Source organism: Coregonus clupeaformis, chromosome 9, assembly GCF_020615455.1.
Source record: "Coregonus clupeaformis isolate EN_2021a chromosome 9, ASM2061545v1, whole genome shotgun sequence".
Taxonomy (NCBI): domain Eukaryota; kingdom Metazoa; phylum Chordata; class Actinopteri; order Salmoniformes; family Salmonidae; genus Coregonus; species Coregonus clupeaformis.
Window position 1 is genome coordinate 20839880 of NC_059200.1, and position 20769 is coordinate 20860648.

Here is a 20769-nt window from a genome sequence, read left to right on the forward strand (position 1 = left end):
TGATTTGTAATTATGTTTCAGCACCCCGACTATCCGCTCAAGAAAAAGGAATCGACCCGTGGCTGTGTCTAGTTGATGATCCCTGGATTAAACTCCATTATTACAATAGAGTAGTGGGTCAAACAAAGCCTGTCACCCCACATTGCTGTACAGTTACAGACCATAGAGTCACGCTGACAGAATTAAAGAGAGCATTATATTGCATCTTTTTGGTCTTGTTCTTCACGGTGACAGTATGGACAAGTCACAGGACAACAAGTCTATTTTTTGACGGGGGGTACTTTATGTTGTGTCACACCAGATAGGTGCAGTGAAATGTGCTGTTTTAAAAAGGGTCAACCACAGTAGTACAGTGCCCCTGGAGCAAATTAGGGTTAAGTACCTTGCTCAAGGGCACATCGACAGATTTTTCACCTTGTCGGCTCGGATATTCGAACCAGAGACCTAACCACTAGGCTACTTGCCGCCTTACTTGCATACGCGCTTAAATGTCCTTGAACTGAAATTCCACCTCGTCTCTGCACTTCTCTTCTGTTGATGCTTTCATATACACCCTTTAGTCAGTCTCATTCCAGATATTGCTATGTAGCAGGCTCTTTGACAACACTATAATGAAGACTACACTCCTGAGTGGCGCAGTGGTCTAAGGCACTGCATCGCAGTGCTAACTGTGCCACTAGAGATCCTGGTTCGAATCCAGGCTCTGTCGCAGCCGGCCGCGACCGGGAGACTCATGGGCGGCGCACAATTGGCCCAGCGTCGTCCAGGGTAGGGGAGGGAATGGCCGGCAGGGATGTAGCTCAGTTGATAGAGCATGGCGTTTGCAACGCCAGGGTTGTGGGTTCGATTCCCACGGGGGGCCAGTATAAAAAAATAATAATTGTATTCACTAACTGTAAGTCGCTCTGGATAAGAGCGTCTGCTAAATGACTAAAATGTAAATGTAAGACATTATTTTACAACTGGCTGTGCACAGCACACTAGACTCTTCAAGTTATAGAATTTTCTAAAAGGGGAAGAACATAAGTCAACAATTCCTTCTGCATGTTACTTTGCAATAGCCCAAGCTTTCATCCTTTGTGAAACATCTCCCTTCATAGTTTTTTTCATCACCATTTTGTCCACATCTTTGTGTCTCTAAAAGCAGTATTACTTTATTAGTCCTTCCCTTGGGTGAAAAAGATAAATCCACTTCAGTTAAGGAGGGAGGCAGTTGAACACTTTTTACTAACTGTACAGTACATCTTCTGTATTGCTTTCCCTCACGTGCATTCTGTGCTGCCGTTAACACATCATCATCAACAGCTGGTTGTTCTGTGCTGCCGTTAACACATCATCATCAACAGCTGGGTGTTCTGTGCTGCCGTTAACACATCATCATCAACAGCTGGGTGTTCTGTGCTGCCGTTAACACATCATCATCAACAGCTGGGTGTTCTGTGCTGCCGTTAACACATCATCATCAACAGCTGGGTGTTCTGTGCTGCCGTTAACACATCATCATCAACAGCTGGGTGTTCTGTGCTGCCGTTAACACATCATCATCAACAGCTGGGTGTTCTGTGCTGCCGTTAACACATCATCATCATCAACAGCTGGGTGTTCTGTGCTGCCGTTAACATATCATCATCAACAGCTGGGTGTTCTGTGCTGCCGTTAACACATCATCATCAACAGCTGGTTGTTCTGTGCTGCCGTTAACACATCATCAACAGCTGGGTGTTCTGTGCTGCCGTTAACACATCATCATCAACAGCTGGTTGTTCTGTGCTGCCGTTAACACATCATCATCAACAGCTGGGTGTTCTGTGCTGCCGTTAACACATCATCATCAACAGCTGGGTGTTCTGTGCTGCCGTTAACACATCATCAACAGCTGGGTGTTTTTTCTGTGCTGGAGTGAGTCTGAGACCAGAGCATGACAGAAGTAAAACAGTGAAAACATCTCAAAATTGAGAAAAGACGGCAACAAAGTAACAGCATGCGGTCATTTCAGAGATTCCTCGAATCCCTGAAAAGGTGGGTAGGTATGCACACAAAGTAGACCGTTCTTGAGACTTTCTCCCAGAATGCCTTTGGTAATACTCCCCGTTTGCTGCTCCTCTCTGCTCCAGAAGACCATTGGGTCTGGTGACTTCATTGTTGTCTTTAGAGTTGAGGCGTTGTCAGGGATGTACTCATTAGGGCACACCGTAGCAAAACGCTTTGCAACGGAAAAGGAAAACAAGTGTTTCTTATTGGACAAGTTCAGGTAATCCCTTTCAGTCCGTTTGGTGCCTAATGAACACGACCCAGGTGATCGATGTGGGCTGGGGCAGGTTCCCTCCAGCAGAGACCTCCAGGAAGGGTTCCTCAACCCTCCTTACTGTCCCGGAATATGTCCACACTCTGGGCTAACTTCTTGAAGGTGGGCCGCAGGGCTGGGTCAACGTTCCAGCACTCCATCATCATGTGGTTAATCTGAAGGGTACAGAGGGAGGCTCAAGGTTACATTGCAATCAGAGGTACACTAAAACAGACAGACAGACAGACAGACTCACCTCCTCCGGGCAGCCCTTGGGAGCAGGCAGTCTGTATCCTCTCTTCAGGAGATCTATGAGATGATACACTATCATCTGGCCCTGCTTGTCACTGCCCATCTTATCCATGAACACCTGGAAAGGAGGAGGAAGGGGAGGATGAGAAAGAGGGGGAGGAAGAGGATGAGGGGGAAGAGGGGAGGAGGAGGAGAAGGAGGAAGAGGAGGGGGCAGGAGGAGGGAGAAGAGGGGGCAGGAGGAGGGAGAAGAGGGGGAGGAGGAGGGGGTAAGAACTGAGTTAATTACAGCATCAAATACAGTTTAAGGATGGCAAGTAAACTAATCAAATTTGCAAAGGGAAATGCTTCAGTGTAATTTCCGATTAACTGGAAATTACACATACAGAGACCACATGGGACAAGAAAGAGTCTGGAATAGCCATAATTATGACTATAAAAAGTCTTATTCAAGCTCTTTCCACAGTAAGCAGCATCAAAGAGAGAAAGGTTGATGGAGACAGAGGAGGGATCAAAGCAACAGAGATGAAAAGTGATAGTGTGAGGTTGAAGAACAGTATAGACTGAGAGACGTACTGCTGGAGGACTGCAGTTCTTGTCACTGTGAGTGAACAGCTCATAGAGGACCACTCCAAAGCTCCACACATCAGAGCCCACTGAAAACTTGCTCTCTGTCAGAGACTCCGGGGCATACCTTCAACACAACAAAGGTCAAATAAGCTCACACATCAAATAAATCTAAATACATACACTACAGGTCAAAAGTTTTAGAACACCTACTCATTCAAGGGTTTTACTTTATTTTTTACTATTTTCTACATTGTAGAATAATAGTGAAGACATCAAAACGTTGAAATAACACATGGAATCATGTAGTAACCAAAAAAGTGTTAAACAAATAAAAATATATTTCAAATAGCCACCCTTTGTCTTGATGACAGCTTTGCACACTCTTGGCATTCTCTCAACCAGCTTCATGAGGTAGTCACCTGGAATGCATTTCCAATTAACAGGTGTGCCTTCTTAAAAGTTCATTTGTGGAATGTCTTTCCTTCTTAATGCGTTTGAGCCAATCAGTTGTGTTGTGACAAGGTAGGGGGGGTATACAGAAGATAGCCCTATTTGGTAAAAGACCAAGTCATATTATGGCAAGAACAGCTCAAATAAGCAAAGATAAATGACAGTCCATCATTACTTTAAGACATGAAGGTCAGTCAATATGGAACATTTCAAGAATTTTGAAAGTTTCTTCAAGTGCAGTCGCAAAAACCATCAAGCGCTATGATGAAACTGGCTCTCATGAGGACCGCCACAGGAATGGAAGACCCAGAGTTACCTCTGCTGCAGAGGATACGTTCATTCGAGTTACCAGCCTCAGAAATCGCTGTCCAAATAACAGACACATCTCAACATCAACTGTTCAGAGGAGAATGTGTGAATCAGTCCTTCATGGTAGAATTGCTGCAAAGAAACCACTACTAAAGGACACCAATAATAAGAAGAGACTTGCTTGGGCCAAGAAACACGAGCAATGGACATTAGACCGGTGGAAATATGTCCTTTGGTCTGGAGTCCAAATTTGAGATTTTTGGTTCCAACCGCCGTGTCTTTGTGAGACGCGGTGTGGGTGAACAGATGATCTATGCATGTGTATTTCCCACCGTAAAGCATGGAGGAGGAGGAGGTGTTATGGTGTGGTGGTGCTTTGCTGGTAACACTGTCTGTGATTTATTTAGAATTCAAGGCACACTTAACCAGCATGGATACCACAGCATTCTGAAGCATTACGCCATCCCATCTGGTTTGCGCTTAGTGGGAATATTATTCGTTTTTCAACAGGACAATGACCCAACACACATCCAGGCGGTGTAATGGCTATTTTACCAAGGAGAGTGATTGAGTGCTGCGTCAGATGACCTGGCCTCCACAATCCCCTGACCTCAACCAAATTGAGATGGTTTGGGATGAGCCGGACAGCAGAGTGAAGGAAAAGCAGCCAACAAGTGCTCAGCATATGTGGGAACTCCTTCAAGACTGTTGCTAAAGCATTCCAGGTGAAGCTGGTTGAGAGAATGCCAAGAGTGTGCAAAGCTGTCATCAAGGCAAAGGGTGGCTATTTGAAGAATCTCAAATATAAAATATATTTTGATATGTTTAACACTTTTTTTGGTTACTACATGATTCCATATGTGTTATTTAATAGTTTTGATGTCTTCACTATTATTCTACAATGTAGAAAATAGTAAAAAATAAAGAAAAATCCTTGAATGAGCAAGGGTTCTAAAACTTGACCGGTAGTGTAGATAAGAGGATTGTGTCAGAAAACCCCAGATTATTTTAAAATCAGGAAGAAATATATCCCTGATTCATTCAAAAGGCTTTGAATTGTATTTGTATTTATTAGGGATCCCCATTAGTTCCTGCTAAGGCAGCAGCTACTCTTCCTGGAGTCCAAACACATTAAGGCACTTACATTACATATAAAACAGTACATCATATAACATTATTACACCACTACATATCTACAATACAACATGTATAATACCACCATACAACAATACTACAATGTACGTGTGTTTGTAGAGTGCGTGCGCTAACGTTTGTGTGCGTATGCGTGTCTGTACCTTTGTGTGTGTCTCTTCACAGTCCCCACTGGTTCATAAGGTGTATTTTTATATGTTTATACTGCTTGCATCAGAAAAAAAAAAAACCTTGGGCAGAAAAGAAGAATTCCCCAGGGCAGCTGTCTAGGCCCCATACTTTTTTCAATCTTTACTAAAGACGTGCCACTGGCTTTGAGTAAAGCCAGTGTGTCTATGTATGCGGATGACTCAACACTATACACGTCAGCTACTTCAGCGACTGAAATGACTGCAACACTTAACAAAGAGCTGCAGTTAGTTTCAGAATGGGTGGCAAGAAATAAATTAGTCCTAATAATTTCAAAAACTAAAAGCATTGTATTTAGGACAAATCATTCACTAAACCCTAAACCTCAACTAAATCTGGTGACTAAACTGCTTGGAGTAACCCTGGATTGTAAACTGTCATGGTCAAAACATATTGATACAACAGTAGCGAAGATGGGGAGAAGTCTGTCCATAATAAAGCGCTGTTCTACCTTCTTAACAGCACTATCAACAAGGCAGGTCCTACAGGCCCTAGTTTTGTCGCACCTGGACTACTGTTCAGTCGTGTGGTCAGGTGCCACAAAGAGGGACTTAGGAAAATTACAATTGGCTCAGAACAGGGCAGCACGGCTGGCCCTTAAAAGTACACGGGGAGCTAACAATGATATGCATGTCAATCTCTCATGGCTCAAAGTGGAAGAGAGATTGACTTCATCACTACTTGTTTTTGTAAGAAGTGTTGACAAGCTGAATGTACCGAGCTGTCTGTTTAAACTACTAGCACACAGCTCGGACACCCATGCATACCCCACAAGACATGCCACCAGAGGTCTCTTCACAATCCCCAAGTCCAGAACAGACTATGGGAGGCGCACAGTACTACATAGAGCCATGACTACATGGAACTCTATTCCACATCAGGTAACTGATGCAAGCAGTAGAATCAGATTGAAAAAAATACACTTTATGGAACAGCGGGGACTGTGAAGAGACACACACAAAGGTACAGACACACGCACTCTACACACACGTACATTGTAGTATTGTTGTATGGTGGTATTATACATGTTGTATTGTAGATATGTAGTGGTGTAATAATGTTATATGATGTACTGTTTTATATGTAATGTAAGTGCCTTAATGTGTTTGGACCCCAGGAAGAGTAGCTGCTGCCTTGGCAGGAACTAATGGGGATCCCTAATAAATACAAATACACCCTCTGTGTTCTGTTAGACAGGTAACTATTTATCCACAATATAGCAGGGGGTGTAAAGCCATAACGCATACGTTTTTTCCAGCAGCAGACTATGATCGATAATGTCAAAAGCCGCACTGAAGTCTAACAAAACAGCCCCCACAATCTTTTCATCATCAATTTCTCTCAGTCAATCATCAGTCATTTGTGTTGTCAATTTGTTTACTGTATCTGGTCAAACTGGTCATTTTTTCCCAAAAGTTTACTAAGGATTGGTAACAGGCTGATTACTGGCTCAAATAGCTGACCAAAGGGGGCTTTACTATTCTTAGGTAGCGGAATGACTTTAGCTTCCCTCCAGGCCTGAGTATATAGATATAAGAGATGTTGGAGGGAAACAAACGTATGATTCTCCCCCGCCTACTAAGAGAAGTTGCTGTATCTTTTCTCACCAGAAGATGGGGCTCTCTCCCGGCTCTCTGACAGTGTAGTACTCCTTGTCCTGAGGCAGGACCTTGGTGAGGCCAAAGTCTCCTATCTTCACCCTCAGCTCACTCTCTACCAGGATGTTACGGGTGGCCAGGTCTCTGTGGATGTAGCGCTTGGTCGCCAGGTAGTCCATACCCTACAGACGGGATCACACAGGTAGAGGGTAAGGCTGTTGTTTTACAATGGGAAACACTAAGGATGTTCCACAAACATGATCCACATACCTCAAATAGATATTTATATCTATATACATACCTCTCAAATAGATATTGATAATATAGACATTAACTGATGGTTCAATTCATTGCAAGAGAGATTTATTTCCACCTGTTTCTTTTGACCTCAGTAATGATGAGCAGCAGTGATGACATAACATCAATCAATCACCATCATCATTTGACTGATTGATGGTATAACATACCATCCTCCATCCAGCTGTTTTTACAGTATTACAGAAGTACAGGAGTAGTGTACCTTGCAGATCTGTGAGGCGTAGTGCAGAAGCTTCTTGTAGTCGAAGCAGCCCTTGTTCTTGATGAGGTAGTCCCTCAGGCTGCCGTAAGGGAGGTACTCCATGATGAGACGCAGGTTCCTCCGGCCTGGGAATAGGGGAGGGAGAGGGTCAGACAGGCACCCAACAGAGAGAGAGAGAGAGAGAGAGAGAGGGTCAGACAGGAACCCAACAGAGAGAGAGAGAGAGAGAGAGAGAGAGAGAGAGAGAGAGAGAGAGGTTCAGACAGGAACACAACAGAGAGAGAGGGTCAGACAGGAACACAACAGAGAGAGAGGGTCAGACAGGAAGCCAGCAGAGAGAGAGGGTCAGACAGGAAGCCAACAGAGAGAGAGGGTCAGACAGGAAGCCAACAGAGAGAGAGGAGATCAGGGTGTTATTCAGTAGGGATAACTGTTGTTAAATGGAGAGCTACTGCCTGAACTTGTCCAATAAGAACAGATTTTGGTTTTACCTTGCAAAATGTTTTGTTACAGTGTACCCTACTGCAAGGGGTTTTCAAGCCTCTCTTCACGGACACCCAGCCGCTCCTGATTGAACTGGTCAACTAGGGCTCCTGAGTGGCACTGCATCTCAGTGCTTGAGGTGTCACTACAGACCCCCTGGTTCGATTCCAGGCTGTATCACAACCGGCCGTGATTGGGAGTCCCATAGGGCGGCGCACAATTGACCCAGCGTCGTCCGGGTTTGGCCGGTGTAGGCCGTCATTGTAAATAAGAATTTGTTCTTAACTGACTTGCCTAGTTAAATAAAGGTAACATTTTTATTTTGTTATCAAGACCCTGATTAGGTAAATCAGTGAGCTAGTTCAGGGCTACAACAAAATGGTGAAATGTCTGGGGGTCCTAGAGGAAAGGTTTGAAAACCGCTGCACTACTCAACACCACCCTAGCCCTTTTTTCACTAAATGGACAGGATGCACTGATCCCCCTGCCTTGGTGATTTAAGTTACTCTAGTCATGATGGTCAATCTCACCAGCACTGTAGCACACTCCCTTGTACTTGACGATGTTGTCATGTTGAAGGGACTTGAGGATCTCGATCTCCCGTTCAAAGTCTCGGAGGTGTTCTGCTGTGCTGTGCTGCAGCTTCTTGACTGCCACCACCTCCCCTGTGTTATCCTGCAGAGGGTCATACCTACACATCTCCACACTGCCAAAGTTACCCTGAAAAAGAGAGAGAGAGGGAGGGAGAGATAGAGAGAGAGAGAGAGAGAGGGGGAGAGCGGGCGAGATAGAGAGAGAGATAGAGAGAGGGAGGGAGGGAGAGATAGAGAGGGAGAGAGAGGGGGAGAGAGAGAGATAGAGAGAGAGAGATAGAGAGAGAGAGAGAGAGAGCGAGAGAGAGAGAGAGAGAGAGAGAGAGATAGAGAAAGAGAGCAAGGGAGAGATAGAGAGGGAGAGAGAGGGGGAGAGCGGGGGAGAGAGAGAGAGAGATAGAGAGAGAGTAAGTGAGCGAGAGAGACAGAGGGAGATGTAATGATGTAAAAGAGAGAAAAATAAGTGGGGGGGCAGTGAACGAAAGAAAGAGGTTGAGAAAAAAAGGAATCAATGACATATTGGGATGACAGTGTGATAGAGACAGAGTGGCGGTGTGTGTGTGTGTGTTGTCTAACCTTGCCCAGCTGCTTGAGGAAGATGAGATGTCTCTCTTCAAACTGAGCAGGGTCTTGGTTCTCAAAAGCCCCTGGGAACCCAAACCCTCTGGTCCTGTTGGGCACCATGTCACTCTCCACCAGCAACTCATAGTCTGGAGCAGGAGACAGGACAGAACACAATTAACACCTTCTGTAAACAAACCCCCCCAAAATATACGCTAATCTGGCAGACATTTTTACCCAAAAAGAGTCATAGAACTGTCAACATTGACAGTGACCCATAGCCTATGTTCTATATTATATATATATATATATGACTAGAGTGACATGTTTGTCGGTCTGCAGAAAAGTAGAAAGAGGAGGAGGCAACCAACCAGGAGTAAAGAGGCTGTTGAGGTCTCTGATGACAGCTCTGAAGGAGGGTCTGTTGGACGGCTCATAGTCCATACAGCTGTTGATCAGGTTGGCCAGCTCTGTCCATTTAGGAGCAGGCAGCTGGTGGTGGTCTTCGTAGAACAGGCGTTTCTACAGAGGACAATAAGACTACATTAACTATGGCCTATAACAGAGGAACATAACTCTTTATTCTTTACTCTTCATAATACTTTACTATAATACATTATAATGCAGTTAGGCTCCTGCTCTACGGACCGTATTAGAATTATAGAACAATATATAACTATTACCATCATGAATAAAACGGTTCATTGCACAACCACAACAACAGCACCTCCAGCAGTCCCTACCTTGGAGCAGTCCAGCGTGCTGAGTGGCTTGTCACCTCCACTACAGATCTCCCACAGAGTGGTGCCGAAGGCCCACTTATCTGTAGCCAGAGTCAGATGTCTGGGCTCCTCTATACACTCTGGAGGCACCCAGGGGATCCGCTCCACAAGGACTGGAGGGGCGGCGGAGGAGAGGAGAGTGGGATGTGTTGGACACAGACATTAAAAGATACTCCCTTCCTGAGCTACTGTTCTTGTTTGTTTGAGCGCTTTATGCTTTTAGCTGCCAATGTACACAGTGTACAAAACATTAAGAACACCTTCCTAATATTGAACACCTCTTTTGCCCTCAGAACAGCCTCAATTCGTCGGGGCATGGACTCTACAAGGTGTCGAAAGCGTTCCACAGGGATGCTGGCCCATGTTGACTCCAATGCTTCCCACAGTTGTGTCAAGTTGGCTGGATGTCCTTTGGGTGGTGGACTATTCTTGATACACACGGGAAACGGTTGAGCGTGAATAACCCAGCAGCGTTACAGTCCTTGACACAAACCGGTGCGCCTTGCACCTACTACCATACCCCGTTCAAAGGCACTTACATATTTTGTCTTGCCCATTCAACATCTGAAGTGCAATTTTCTTAGTACAGTATCTCTTTGTAATAACTGATACAAGGGCTGGTGCTCACCATCTTTGGGCAGCACAGTGATGCTGATTCCAGGGTCACTCAGTTTGATGAAGGGGGGGTTCCCAGTCTTCCTGTCCTCCTCTCGGATCAACAGGACGTTCTTGGCGCACACGTTCCCATGGACCAGGTTCTTATCCTCCTGTTATAGAATTGAATATGACGGACAGATTTGTGGCAGATTGAACACAAAGTAACACCACTACATGATATATAAGCCAGTTAGCAGACGCAGTCGTATTTAATATGTTTTATTGGACAGAGAGGAGAGAGAAAGTGGGAAAGATAGGTTGGGAAAAGTGCATCACATAGGCTGCGTTTACACAGGAAGCCCATTCCGATCTGACCCACTGTCTATGGCTGCGTTTACACAGGCAGCCCATTCCGATCTGACCCACTGTCTATGGCTGCGTTTACACAGGCAGCCCATTCCGATCTGACCCACTGACTATGGCTGCGTTTACACAGGCAGCCCATTCCGATCTGACCCACTGTCTATGGCTGCGTTTACACAGGCAGCCCATTCCGATCTGACCACTGTCTATGGCTGCGTTTACACAGGCAGCCCATTCCGATCCTGACCCACTGTCTATGGCTGCGTTTACACAGGAAGCCCATTCCGATCTGACCCACTGACTATGGCTGCGTTTACACAGGCAGCCCATTCCGATCTGACCCACTGTCTATGGCTGCGTTTACACAGGCAGCCCATTCAGATCTGACCCACTGACTATGGCTGCGTTTACACAGGCAGCCCATTCCGATCTGACCCACTGACTATGGCTGCGTTTACACAGGCAGCCCATTCCGATCTGACCCACTGTCTATGGCTGCGTTTACACAGGCAGCCCATTCCGATCTGACCCACTGACTATGGCTGCGTTTACACAGGCAGCCCATTCAGAACTTTTGCCCAATTATTGGCAAAAGAGCTGATCTGATTGGCCAAAAGATAAATTGGTGGGAAAAGATCAGAATTGGGCTGCCTGTGTAAACGCAGCCATATACAGTGGGGTCAGATTTGAAACCGGGCTGCCTGTGTAAACTCAGCCATATACAGTGGGGTCAGATTTGAAACCGGGCTGCCTGTGTAAACACAGCCATATACAGTGGGGTCAGATTTGAAACCGGGCTGCCTGTGTAAACTCAGCCATATACAGTGGGGTCAGATTTGAAACCGGGCTGCCTGTGTAAACACAGCCATATACAGTAGGGTCAGATTTGAAACCGGGCTGCCTGTGTAAACTCAGCCATATACAGTAGGGTCAGATTTGAAACCGGGCTGCCTGTGTAAACTCAGCCATATACAGTAGGGTCAGATTTGAAACCGGGCTGCCTGTGTAAACTCAGCCATAGACAATAGCTCAGATTTGAACCCATGAAAATACTGGTATTTGTGCTGTAGGCCGCAGCGCTGACCGCTAGACCAACGAGGTCACATAGCAGACGCTTCTAACCAAAGCCATTTACTGTTCAGGGAGTGCATACATTCTGTGAACCGTGTGGGGCCTTATGAATGGAGGTCCTTCCAGAGTATTATGATTAGGGTGTCTTACTAGGTAATTGGTTGATTGGTTAATTGATGGACTGATTTGATTCATTGATTGATTGGCCTTACCAGGTAATGCATAGCCCAGGCCAACTGCTTGGCAACCTCCAGCTTCCAGGTGATATTCACAGAGCTCTTGTTCTTCTTCTGGTATGTATCCAGGGACCCAAACTTCACATACTCCTGCACCATCATGTCTGAAAGGCAAAGGATTAGAACACAACAATCACAGCTGGACCACTGTAGCACATCACATCAAATAAAGGGACGTAAAACTGCCATACGGTTTTGATTAGCAATTTCCCAACTTCTATGGTCAATAAGGACTGGAGGGTAAAAGCATCCAATGTCAATCCACATTAATATTCTTATTCATACTGTATCAAATCAATCTTAATTTATCCATTCGAGTGTTGGATCACACACACATCTTTAAAACCAGGCACGACCATGCATAGTGATATATAGAGCGAGGCCTGCTTCATATTTTGAGTCAGCACTTCATGCAATAGCTGGCTGCTCCAGTCCTTACATAACATACGATTAACTTAGGGCCTCGGCCAGTTCAGTAATCACAGATCACAGCAGTCACAGGTCACAGCTACCGTTAAAAAGTATTTTATTCCAGACAGACAGTGTGACCGACGCTGGCCCTGATGTTACCCAGAGAGCACAAGCCACGTGGCCAGGGTCGTGTTCATTAGGCTACAAACGGAAGAAAACTGGACTTGTCCAATAAGAAATGCTAATTTTCGTGTTCCATTGTATGCCCCAATGAACTGCTGTGTTTAATCCAGCCCCAGTTGGACTTAACTAGAAATAGGCCCCTATCCCATTACTAAAAACACCTCCACTGATCCTCAGATAGGACGCCGCTGACTGGGAGACAGAGGACAACCGTTTTGTAGAGAGGGCAGGGAGATAGAGTTCAGGGGGAGAGAGAGAAGGTCAGAACCCTGAGGGGATAGGGTGGTGAGAGGATAGGGTGGTGAGAGGATAGGGTGGTGAGGGGATAGGGTGGTGAGGGGATAGGGTGGTGAGAGGATCGGGTGGTGAGGGGATCGGGTGGTGAGGGGATATGGTGGTGAGAGGATAGGGTGGTGAGAGGATCGGGTGGTGAGAGGATAGGGTGGTGAGAGGATAGGGTGGTGAGAGGATAGGGTGGTGAGGGGATCGGGTGGTGAGAGGATCGGGTGGTGAGAGGATAGGGTGGTGAGGGGATAGGGTGGTGAGAGGATAGGGTGGTGAGAGGATAGGGTGGTGAGGGGATAGGGTGGTGAGAGGATAGGGTGGTGAGGGGATAGGGTGGTGAGAGGATAGGGTGGTGAGAGGATAGGGTGGTGAGGGGATCGGGTGGTGAGAGGATAGGGTGGTGAGAGGATAGGGTGGTGAGGGGATCGGGTGGTGAGAGGATCGGGTGGTGAGAGGATAGGGTGGTGAGGGGATCGGGTGGTGAGAGGATCGGGTGGTGAGAGGATAGGGGTGGTGAGGGGATCGGGTGGTGAGAGGATCGGGTGGTGAGAGGATCGGGTGGTGAGGGGATCGGGTGGTGAGAGGATCGGGTGGTGAGAGGATAGGGTGGTGAGGGGATCGGGTGGTGAGAGGATCGGGTGGTGAGAGGATCGGGTGGTGAGGGGATAGGGTGGTGAGAGGATAGGGTGGTGAGGGGATAGGGTGGTGAGGGGATAGGGTGGTGAGAGGATAGGGTGGTGAGAGGATAGGGTGGTGAGAGGATAGGGTGGTGAGAGGATCGGGTGGTGAGGGGATAGGGTGGTGAGGGGATAGGGTGGTGAGAGAAGGAGGCTTGGGTTAGCTTAGGCCAGCGTTTCCCAAACTCGGTCCTGGGGGTCCCAAAAGGTGCATGTTTTGGTTTTTGCCCTAACACTACACAGCTGATTCAAATAATCAACTCATCATCAAACTTTGACTATTTGAATCAGCAGGGTAGTGCCAGGAAAAAACAAAAACGTACACCCCTTGGGGTCCCCAGGACCGAGTTTGGGAAATGCTGGCTTAGGCCCATTGCAAAGGTTGGTATGGAGAGCGAGGTAGGCTAACAGAGGTTAGGATGGAGCGAGGTAGGCTAACAGAGGAGGTTAGGATGGAGCGAGGTAGGCTAACAGAGGAGGTTAGGATGGAGCGAGGTAGGCTAACAGAGGAGGTTGGGATGGAGCGAGGTAGGCTAACAGAGGAGGTTAGGATGGAGCGAGGTAGGCTAACAGAGGAGGTTGGGATGGAGCGAGGTAGGCTAACAGAGGAGGTTAGGATGGAGCGAGGTAGGCTAACAGAGGAGGTTAGGATGGAGCGAGGTAGGCTAACAGAGGAGGTTGGGATGGAGCGAGGTAGGCTAACAGAGGAGGTTAGGATGGAGCGAGGTAGGCTAACAGAGGAGGTTGGGATGGAGCGAGGTAGGCTAACAGAGGAGGTTGGGATGGAGCGAGGTAGGCTAACAGAGGAGGTTGGGATGGAGCGAGGTAGGCTAACAGAGGAGGTTGGGATGGAGCGAGCGGTAAGCTAACAGAGGAAGCGGTGAGAGGTATAATAGAATTGTGTAATGTCACTTACTCTCCTCCCCGCAGACACACACGCCATAGTTGAGGAGCAGGTGCTTATGGGATAGCTGGCTCATCATACTGGCGGCTTCAAAGAACGACTGGAGGGAAGAGGGAGAGAACAGAGGTCAGACAGAGTTAAATACTGTACCTTAGGAAATGTAAGCAAACATAGAAAATGAACAATCAATTGGCAAAACATTGTGCTAAATAAAATGACTTATCAGCAATGGAAGATTCCTGTCGCTTTCTAGAACTAATTCAAAAAGAGTTTCAGACTCCAAGTCCATCTCCTTAACACTACATCTTGTTGACTGGAGGTGGGGAGAGGTTCTCAACCAACCTCGGAGTAGTTGCGGTGAGCCTTATCCAGGATCTTGACAATGACATCCATCTGGTGAATTTCTCCGTAGTCTCCCAGCTCCTTCCTCACGCCACAGAAGATCTTAGTAAACGTTCCCTGACCCAGACTGTCTTTCTGTAACACACAGGGAACACAAGACAAGCATGAAGCAGGGTCTAGGATCCTATCCTTTTCCCTGGTCATCCAAAACATGTTGTGATGATGCAAACACATCCTCACTTGAACATTTGAACGTTGCCCCTTTTTTAAATTGTATTTGTGAGTGTTTATTTCTATGTATATTATATTCCAGGTTCCTGCTTAACTTACATTATTCATATCATGCCATAGTTAGATAGATCTCATTCCACCATTTCACCTGAACCAGTTAAGGAGCGACAATTCAGTCTCTGATTGAAGTCCTCTATCAAGTGTGTGTGTGTCAATGTGTGCATGCACATGCAGGTGTATGTCTGTGTCACAGGTGAAAGGGTCATAGGTGAAAGAGGTCAATACACCATAATAGGAACTCTAAATGTATCCTAATTGACCTTTAGGTCAAGAGTGAAGGAGAAGGAGTGAGTGAGTGAGGTATCTTACGATGACGAGGTCCTCCTTGCGTATCTTGTGGAAGACCATCTGGCTGATGTTGTGTCTGTGTAGAGTGGGGGACAGGGGGACTTCAGCCCCCTGGTTACTGCGGCACACCAACAGGTTAGACTTGTCTGCAGACACGGGGAACACAGAGACGAGGACGTTAAGTTAATTAGGAGTACATAATAATCTACTACGCTTACGGGTCGTATTCATTAGGGCACACTGCAGAAAAAAGTTTTTCAACGGTAAACAAAAACAAGTTGGACAAGTTCAGGTAGTCCCTCCCCGTTTCATGTTTAAAAAAAATATTTTTCCGTTTGGTGCCTAATGAATCTGACCATCAGGGTCTGTTAGTTGCACTGGTTGACTGCCTGGCCTGACTGAGCCTGTTGGGTGCAGACATGTGATGTATGTGACACAACATAATGTTATGAACAGTACGTGTGAAGTGGGGTCGATGCGGCTCAGAGGCCTTGTCCAAGTGTTTCTGTTGTGTTTGTGTATAGACAAAGGAATTGGTTATCATGGTGAACATAACGTGACCAAAATAAACCCTCTTGAACGTTATGAACTGTCATGCATGACCTATACATGATGATAGTTTTACAAGAGCAAGAACTACAATACTTGTCCCATGTCTCCTTTTAAATGATAGTGCATTATTTGTTTATCAAACTACTGTGAGAATATAGATCTAGAGTTGAGTGTGGCTGGAGAGCTAACATCAGCCCACATTGCTAACATTGGCCAAAGAAATGAAGTAGGCCTGTTTATGATATTGTTATCATCACAAAACACAGCTATGACCCTTATTCCCTGACCCCTCACCTTTAGCCTTAGGCGGGCAGCACTTGGTGAACTGGAAGATGTGTCCGTCGGAGCGCAGCGCTTCTTTCTGGTAGCGGTGGAGCAGCTCCCTCAGAGAGCCGAAACTCTTCTTGGCCCCAGAGAGGATGTAGTCTCCCTGGTCTGTCTTCACTATCTGGCAGTGCTTATACTCCACTAGGCTGTCACACTGCAGGGAGAGAGACAGGTCTGGAAACATTGAAGGGTCTGGGATAAACACACTTAACACCATGTCTTTCAACAACCTGTATTGTACGGTATGATACTCACGCCCACTACAAAAGACAGGAAGTATTTGTTGTAGTCCTTTGGGCTGCTGCGGAGGATGTACAGACCCTTGTGATTCCCAGACCGCCGCAGCTTACTGATAGCAAAGTCCATCCTGAGGACAGAGAGAGACAGGACAGATGAGATATGGTCAGTCATGGTCGTACCGTACGTGTGCGTATATATATGTATATATATATGTATATGTATGTATGTGTGCTTGTATATGTACAAGTTAGTGATGAGGGGGTTGACACATAAACTGAAGTCCCCTAGGTTATATCAGCTGGACGGGCGGGTTTAGGGTCATGACATCTTGTGTGGATGAAGGGCGGGTGCATGACCGGGCGGGTTGAATAAAAAGAGAAAACAACGCATAAAAAAATCCATAACTGTGCCATATATATCTATAGGCTACATTAAAAAATATATTTAATTATTTTAGGTTATCTGGCATTAGTGCGTAAGACTAATAAGCTTTAGGGCCAAACTGTACGAGCGCCAAATAGCCTAAACGCTAATTGCCAAATGCTTTTGGGAATGGTCAGAAAAAGTTAACGTCTATCCATGGAAGGACAATGTGGGAGTTTAATTCAATAAGAGAAAAGCTGTGAAATGTAGAGTTGAAGATAAAGAGAAGGGAGGGCCAGAAAATACATGTTTGGGAAAGATTTGGTGAAGTGGTAAAAGAGGATGATAGCAGTGTCAGCTATGTTATGTGTGATGGTTGTGAGGAGCTATACAAATTCAACAGTCACAAGACAGGGACTTCAAATAGGCCTATGGCAGTGTCAGCTATGTTATGTGTATCGGTTTGCCTCCAGAAAATGTTTGGTGTGCCCGAACAGCCGAAAAAACCCTCACCGAAGTCCAAAACGAACAAAAAAACGTCACAAAATGTCGTCGTAATATATGTACGAACTCTTCCGAACTGTTTCGGCTGGGAAGCATGCGGACGCCTAAAGGGTTTATTTAGACTTACATTTACATTTACATTTTAGTCATTTAGCAGACGCTCTTATCCAGAGCGACTTACAGTTAGTGAGTGCATACATTTTTCATACTACACCATTTAAATAAACATTTATACATAGGCTTAGCGCACAAACACTTACTTCTAGGACAACTTACAGTGCATTCGGGAAAGTATTCATACCACTTCCCTTTTTCCATATTTTGTTATGTTACAGCATTATTCTAAAATGGGTAGAATTATTATTTATTTTTGTATAAATGTGTAAAAAATTCTAAAAACCTGTTTTTGCTTTGTCATTATGGGGTACTGTGTGTAGATTGATGAGGGGAAAAAAAACAATAATCAATTTTACAATAAGGCTGTAACGTATACTTTGAATACTTTCCGAATGCACTGTATAATGACAGAAGAGAAGCTGCATGTATCTAATTATTTTACATTTTTGTTTTAGACAAGTTGACTAACAAATAGCCTACCAAAATGTCGGAAACATACCTAAAATCAGGCACCCGGGTGCGGGTGAACAAACAGCTGAGCCGCACACCACTAGTACACCTGTCTATGTGTGTGCGGATGTTCTTGTGTTTGTATATGTGGTCCTCTGTAGCTCAACTGGTAGAGCACGGCGCTTGTAACGCCAGGGTAGTGGGTTCGATCCCCGGGACCACCCATACGTAAAAATGTATGCCCAAATGACTAAGTCGCTTTGGATAAAAGCGTCTGCTAAATGGCATATTATTATTATATTATTATGTGCCTAGTCTTGACTTACGAGACTGGGCCGTGGCAGTAACTCTGAATGGCCTCCAGCAGCCTAGGGGGCGCCACCTCTTTACACAGGAAGTGGTGAGCGTCTGCTATGAGCCGGTAGTAGCCATCCACCAAAGACACAAAGGACAGAGCCTCCGACAGGGAATGGAACTCCAGCTCCTGTGTAGTAGAGCGAGATGGACAGAGGAAGAGGATGGAGGAGAAAAGAGGGGTGGATCAGTCCTCTGTTACACATAATACAAGGTATACAAGGATATGAGAAATGTTCCTGTTCTGATCTAACATAACACTTGGGCTGAGTCTGAAACGTCACCCTGTTCCCCTACAAAGTGCACTTACTTATGGCCCTATGGCTCTGCTCAAAAGCAGTGCACTATATTGGAAATGGCGTTTCATTTCAGACACAGCTTTTGTCCTCTTACCAGAGTCTGACTGTCCTGTCTGTTGATGGTGACGATGCGACTCTCGATAGAGCCATCCTTGTTGGCTTGCTTGATGCTGATGTCAATAACCTCAGGGAAATCACAGTACGTCTGGAAACCCTATAGAGAGAGAGCGAGAGAGAGAGAGAAAGAGAGTAGTAGCAGCCATCCTGAATGCACAACCGTTTCAAACATCCTTCCTCTCACGCTCTATGAAATTATTGCAGGAGACAATTTGAACACATGACTAACCCTAGCCCTTTTGTGGTTGTTTCAACATGTCCTTTGCTGTTTCCAAGAAGAAAATCATAGAAAAGAGAAAGATAAAAGGAGAAGACGAGAAGGAAAAGTAAGAGAAAGAGGAAGAAAAAGATGAGGGGAACAACAAACTAGAACAAAAAGGAAAAGAGAGCGAAAGAAGAGGAACAGAAAAGAGAAGAGAATGCTACTACTCCTTACCTTGTCTGCCTCCTTATCCTCCCCCTGGGACCACTGGATGCCGTTGTTGCCTGTGACGACGATGGTGACCTCTCCGGCCAAGGGCTCAGTGACCCGGAAGCACTCTGAGTAGAAGGCTGGCTGCAGCGTCTCCAGGTTCACCAGGTATTTGAGCTTGAGGTCACGAGCCGTGGCTTTACACTGGCTGAACTGCTGGATGAACTTCTTGAAGCGATGGCGGATCCTCTTCCGGGTCACAAAGTGGTACTCCTGGATATGGGCACGCATATTCTTGGGCAGGAATGACTTATAGCTAGGGAGGGAAGGTGAAAAAATGGGTTTAGTTACAATTGGGTGCGTTACATACCAGTATCAATAGCAGCAAAGAGCTGAATTATATGATACAACAAACACAATAACATACACATCTTAAGAACATGGGCTGGAGTGGATTGGACTGAGGTTTGGTGGATTGGAGTGAGGTTTGGTGGATTGGAGTGAGGTTTGGTGGATTGGAGTGAGGTTTGGTGGATTGGAGTGAGGTTTGGTGTGGTGGATTGGAATGAATTGAATTGGAGTAATGGTGTGATGGATTGGAGTGAGGTGGGGTGGATTGGATTGGATAGGTGTGGTGGATTGGAGTGAGGTGTGGTGGATTGGAGTTACAGTAGGTGTGGTGAGGAGGGGTGGATTGGAGTGAGGTGTGGTGGAGTGAGGTAACGTGAAGTGAGGTGGAGTGAGGTGGGGTGGGTTGAGTTGGAGTGAGGTGAGGTGAGGTGGAGTGGATTGGAGTGAGGTGGGGTGGGTTGAGGTGAAGTGAGGTGGAGTGGATTGGAGTTACAGTAGGTGTGGTGAGGTGAGGTGGAGTGGATTGGAGTGAGGTGGGGTGGGTTGAGGTGGAGTGAGGTGTGGTGGATTGGAGTTACAGTAGGTGTGGTGAGGTGGGGTGGAGTGGGGTGAGGGAGTGAGGTGGGGTGGATAGGAGTGAGGTGGGGTGAATTGGAGTGAGGTGTGGTGGATTGGATTGGAGTTACAGTTGGTGTGGTGGATTGGAGTGAGGTGGGGTGAAGTGATGGTTCATTCTTGGGAGCAATTTCCAAACGACTGAAGGTACCACGTTCATCTGTACAAACAATAGTACGCAAGTATAAAACACCATGGGACCACGCAGCCGTCGTACCGCTCAGGAAGGATACACATTCTGTTTCCTAGAGATGAATGTACTTTGGTGCGAAGAGTGCAAATCAATCCCAGAACAACAGCAAAGGACCCTGTGAAGATTCTGGAGGAAACAGGTACAAAAGTATCTATATCCACAGTAAAACAAGTCCTATATCGACATAACCTGTAAGGCCGCTCAGCAAGGAAGAAGCCACTGCTCCAAAACCGCCATAAAACAGCCAGACTACGGTTTGCAACTGCACATGGGGACAAAGATCGTACTTTTTGGAGAAATGGAAGACCCATTTGCGACCAAGCTTTAACTTCCTGACTGTCTTGAGATGTTGCTTCAATATATCCACATAATTTCCCTTCCTCATGATGCCATCTATTTAGTGAAGTGCACCAGTCCCTCCTGCAGCAAAGCACTCCCACAGCATGATGCTGCCACCCCCGTGCTTCAGGGTTGGGATGGTGTTC

The 20769-nt window shown here is 46.1% G+C and overlaps 1 protein-coding gene across 1 annotated transcript in view; it reads right to left on the reverse strand.

Moving 5' to 3' along the window:
* Window positions 1-874: 874 nt before the first annotated feature.
* The window catches only part of LOC121573445 (tyrosine-protein kinase JAK2), a 58869-nt gene continuing 38974 nt past the window's right edge, over window positions 875-20769 (reverse strand). The window contains exons 6-24 of the mRNA XM_041885448.1: window positions 19150-19441; window positions 18691-18810; window positions 18270-18427; window positions 16525-16636; window positions 16237-16423; window positions 15412-15536; window positions 14812-14946; window positions 14482-14569; window positions 11986-12113; window positions 10371-10509; window positions 9704-9855; window positions 9332-9482; window positions 8976-9109; window positions 8337-8526; window positions 7324-7448; window positions 6813-6985; window positions 3112-3229; window positions 2541-2654; window positions 875-2460 (exon numbers count right to left, since the gene is read on the reverse strand). Coding sequence (XP_041741382.1) covers window positions 2353-2460; window positions 2541-2654; window positions 3112-3229; window positions 6813-6985; window positions 7324-7448; window positions 8337-8526; window positions 8976-9109; window positions 9332-9482; window positions 9704-9855; window positions 10371-10509; window positions 11986-12113; window positions 14482-14569; window positions 14812-14946; window positions 15412-15536; window positions 16237-16423; window positions 16525-16636; window positions 18270-18427; window positions 18691-18810; window positions 19150-19441 — 2749 coding nt within the window. The 3' untranslated portion in view covers window positions 875-2352. The remainder of the gene's footprint in view (window positions 2461-2540; window positions 2655-3111; window positions 3230-6812; window positions 6986-7323; window positions 7449-8336; window positions 8527-8975; window positions 9110-9331; window positions 9483-9703; window positions 9856-10370; window positions 10510-11985; window positions 12114-14481; window positions 14570-14811; window positions 14947-15411; window positions 15537-16236; window positions 16424-16524; window positions 16637-18269; window positions 18428-18690; window positions 18811-19149; window positions 19442-20769) is intronic.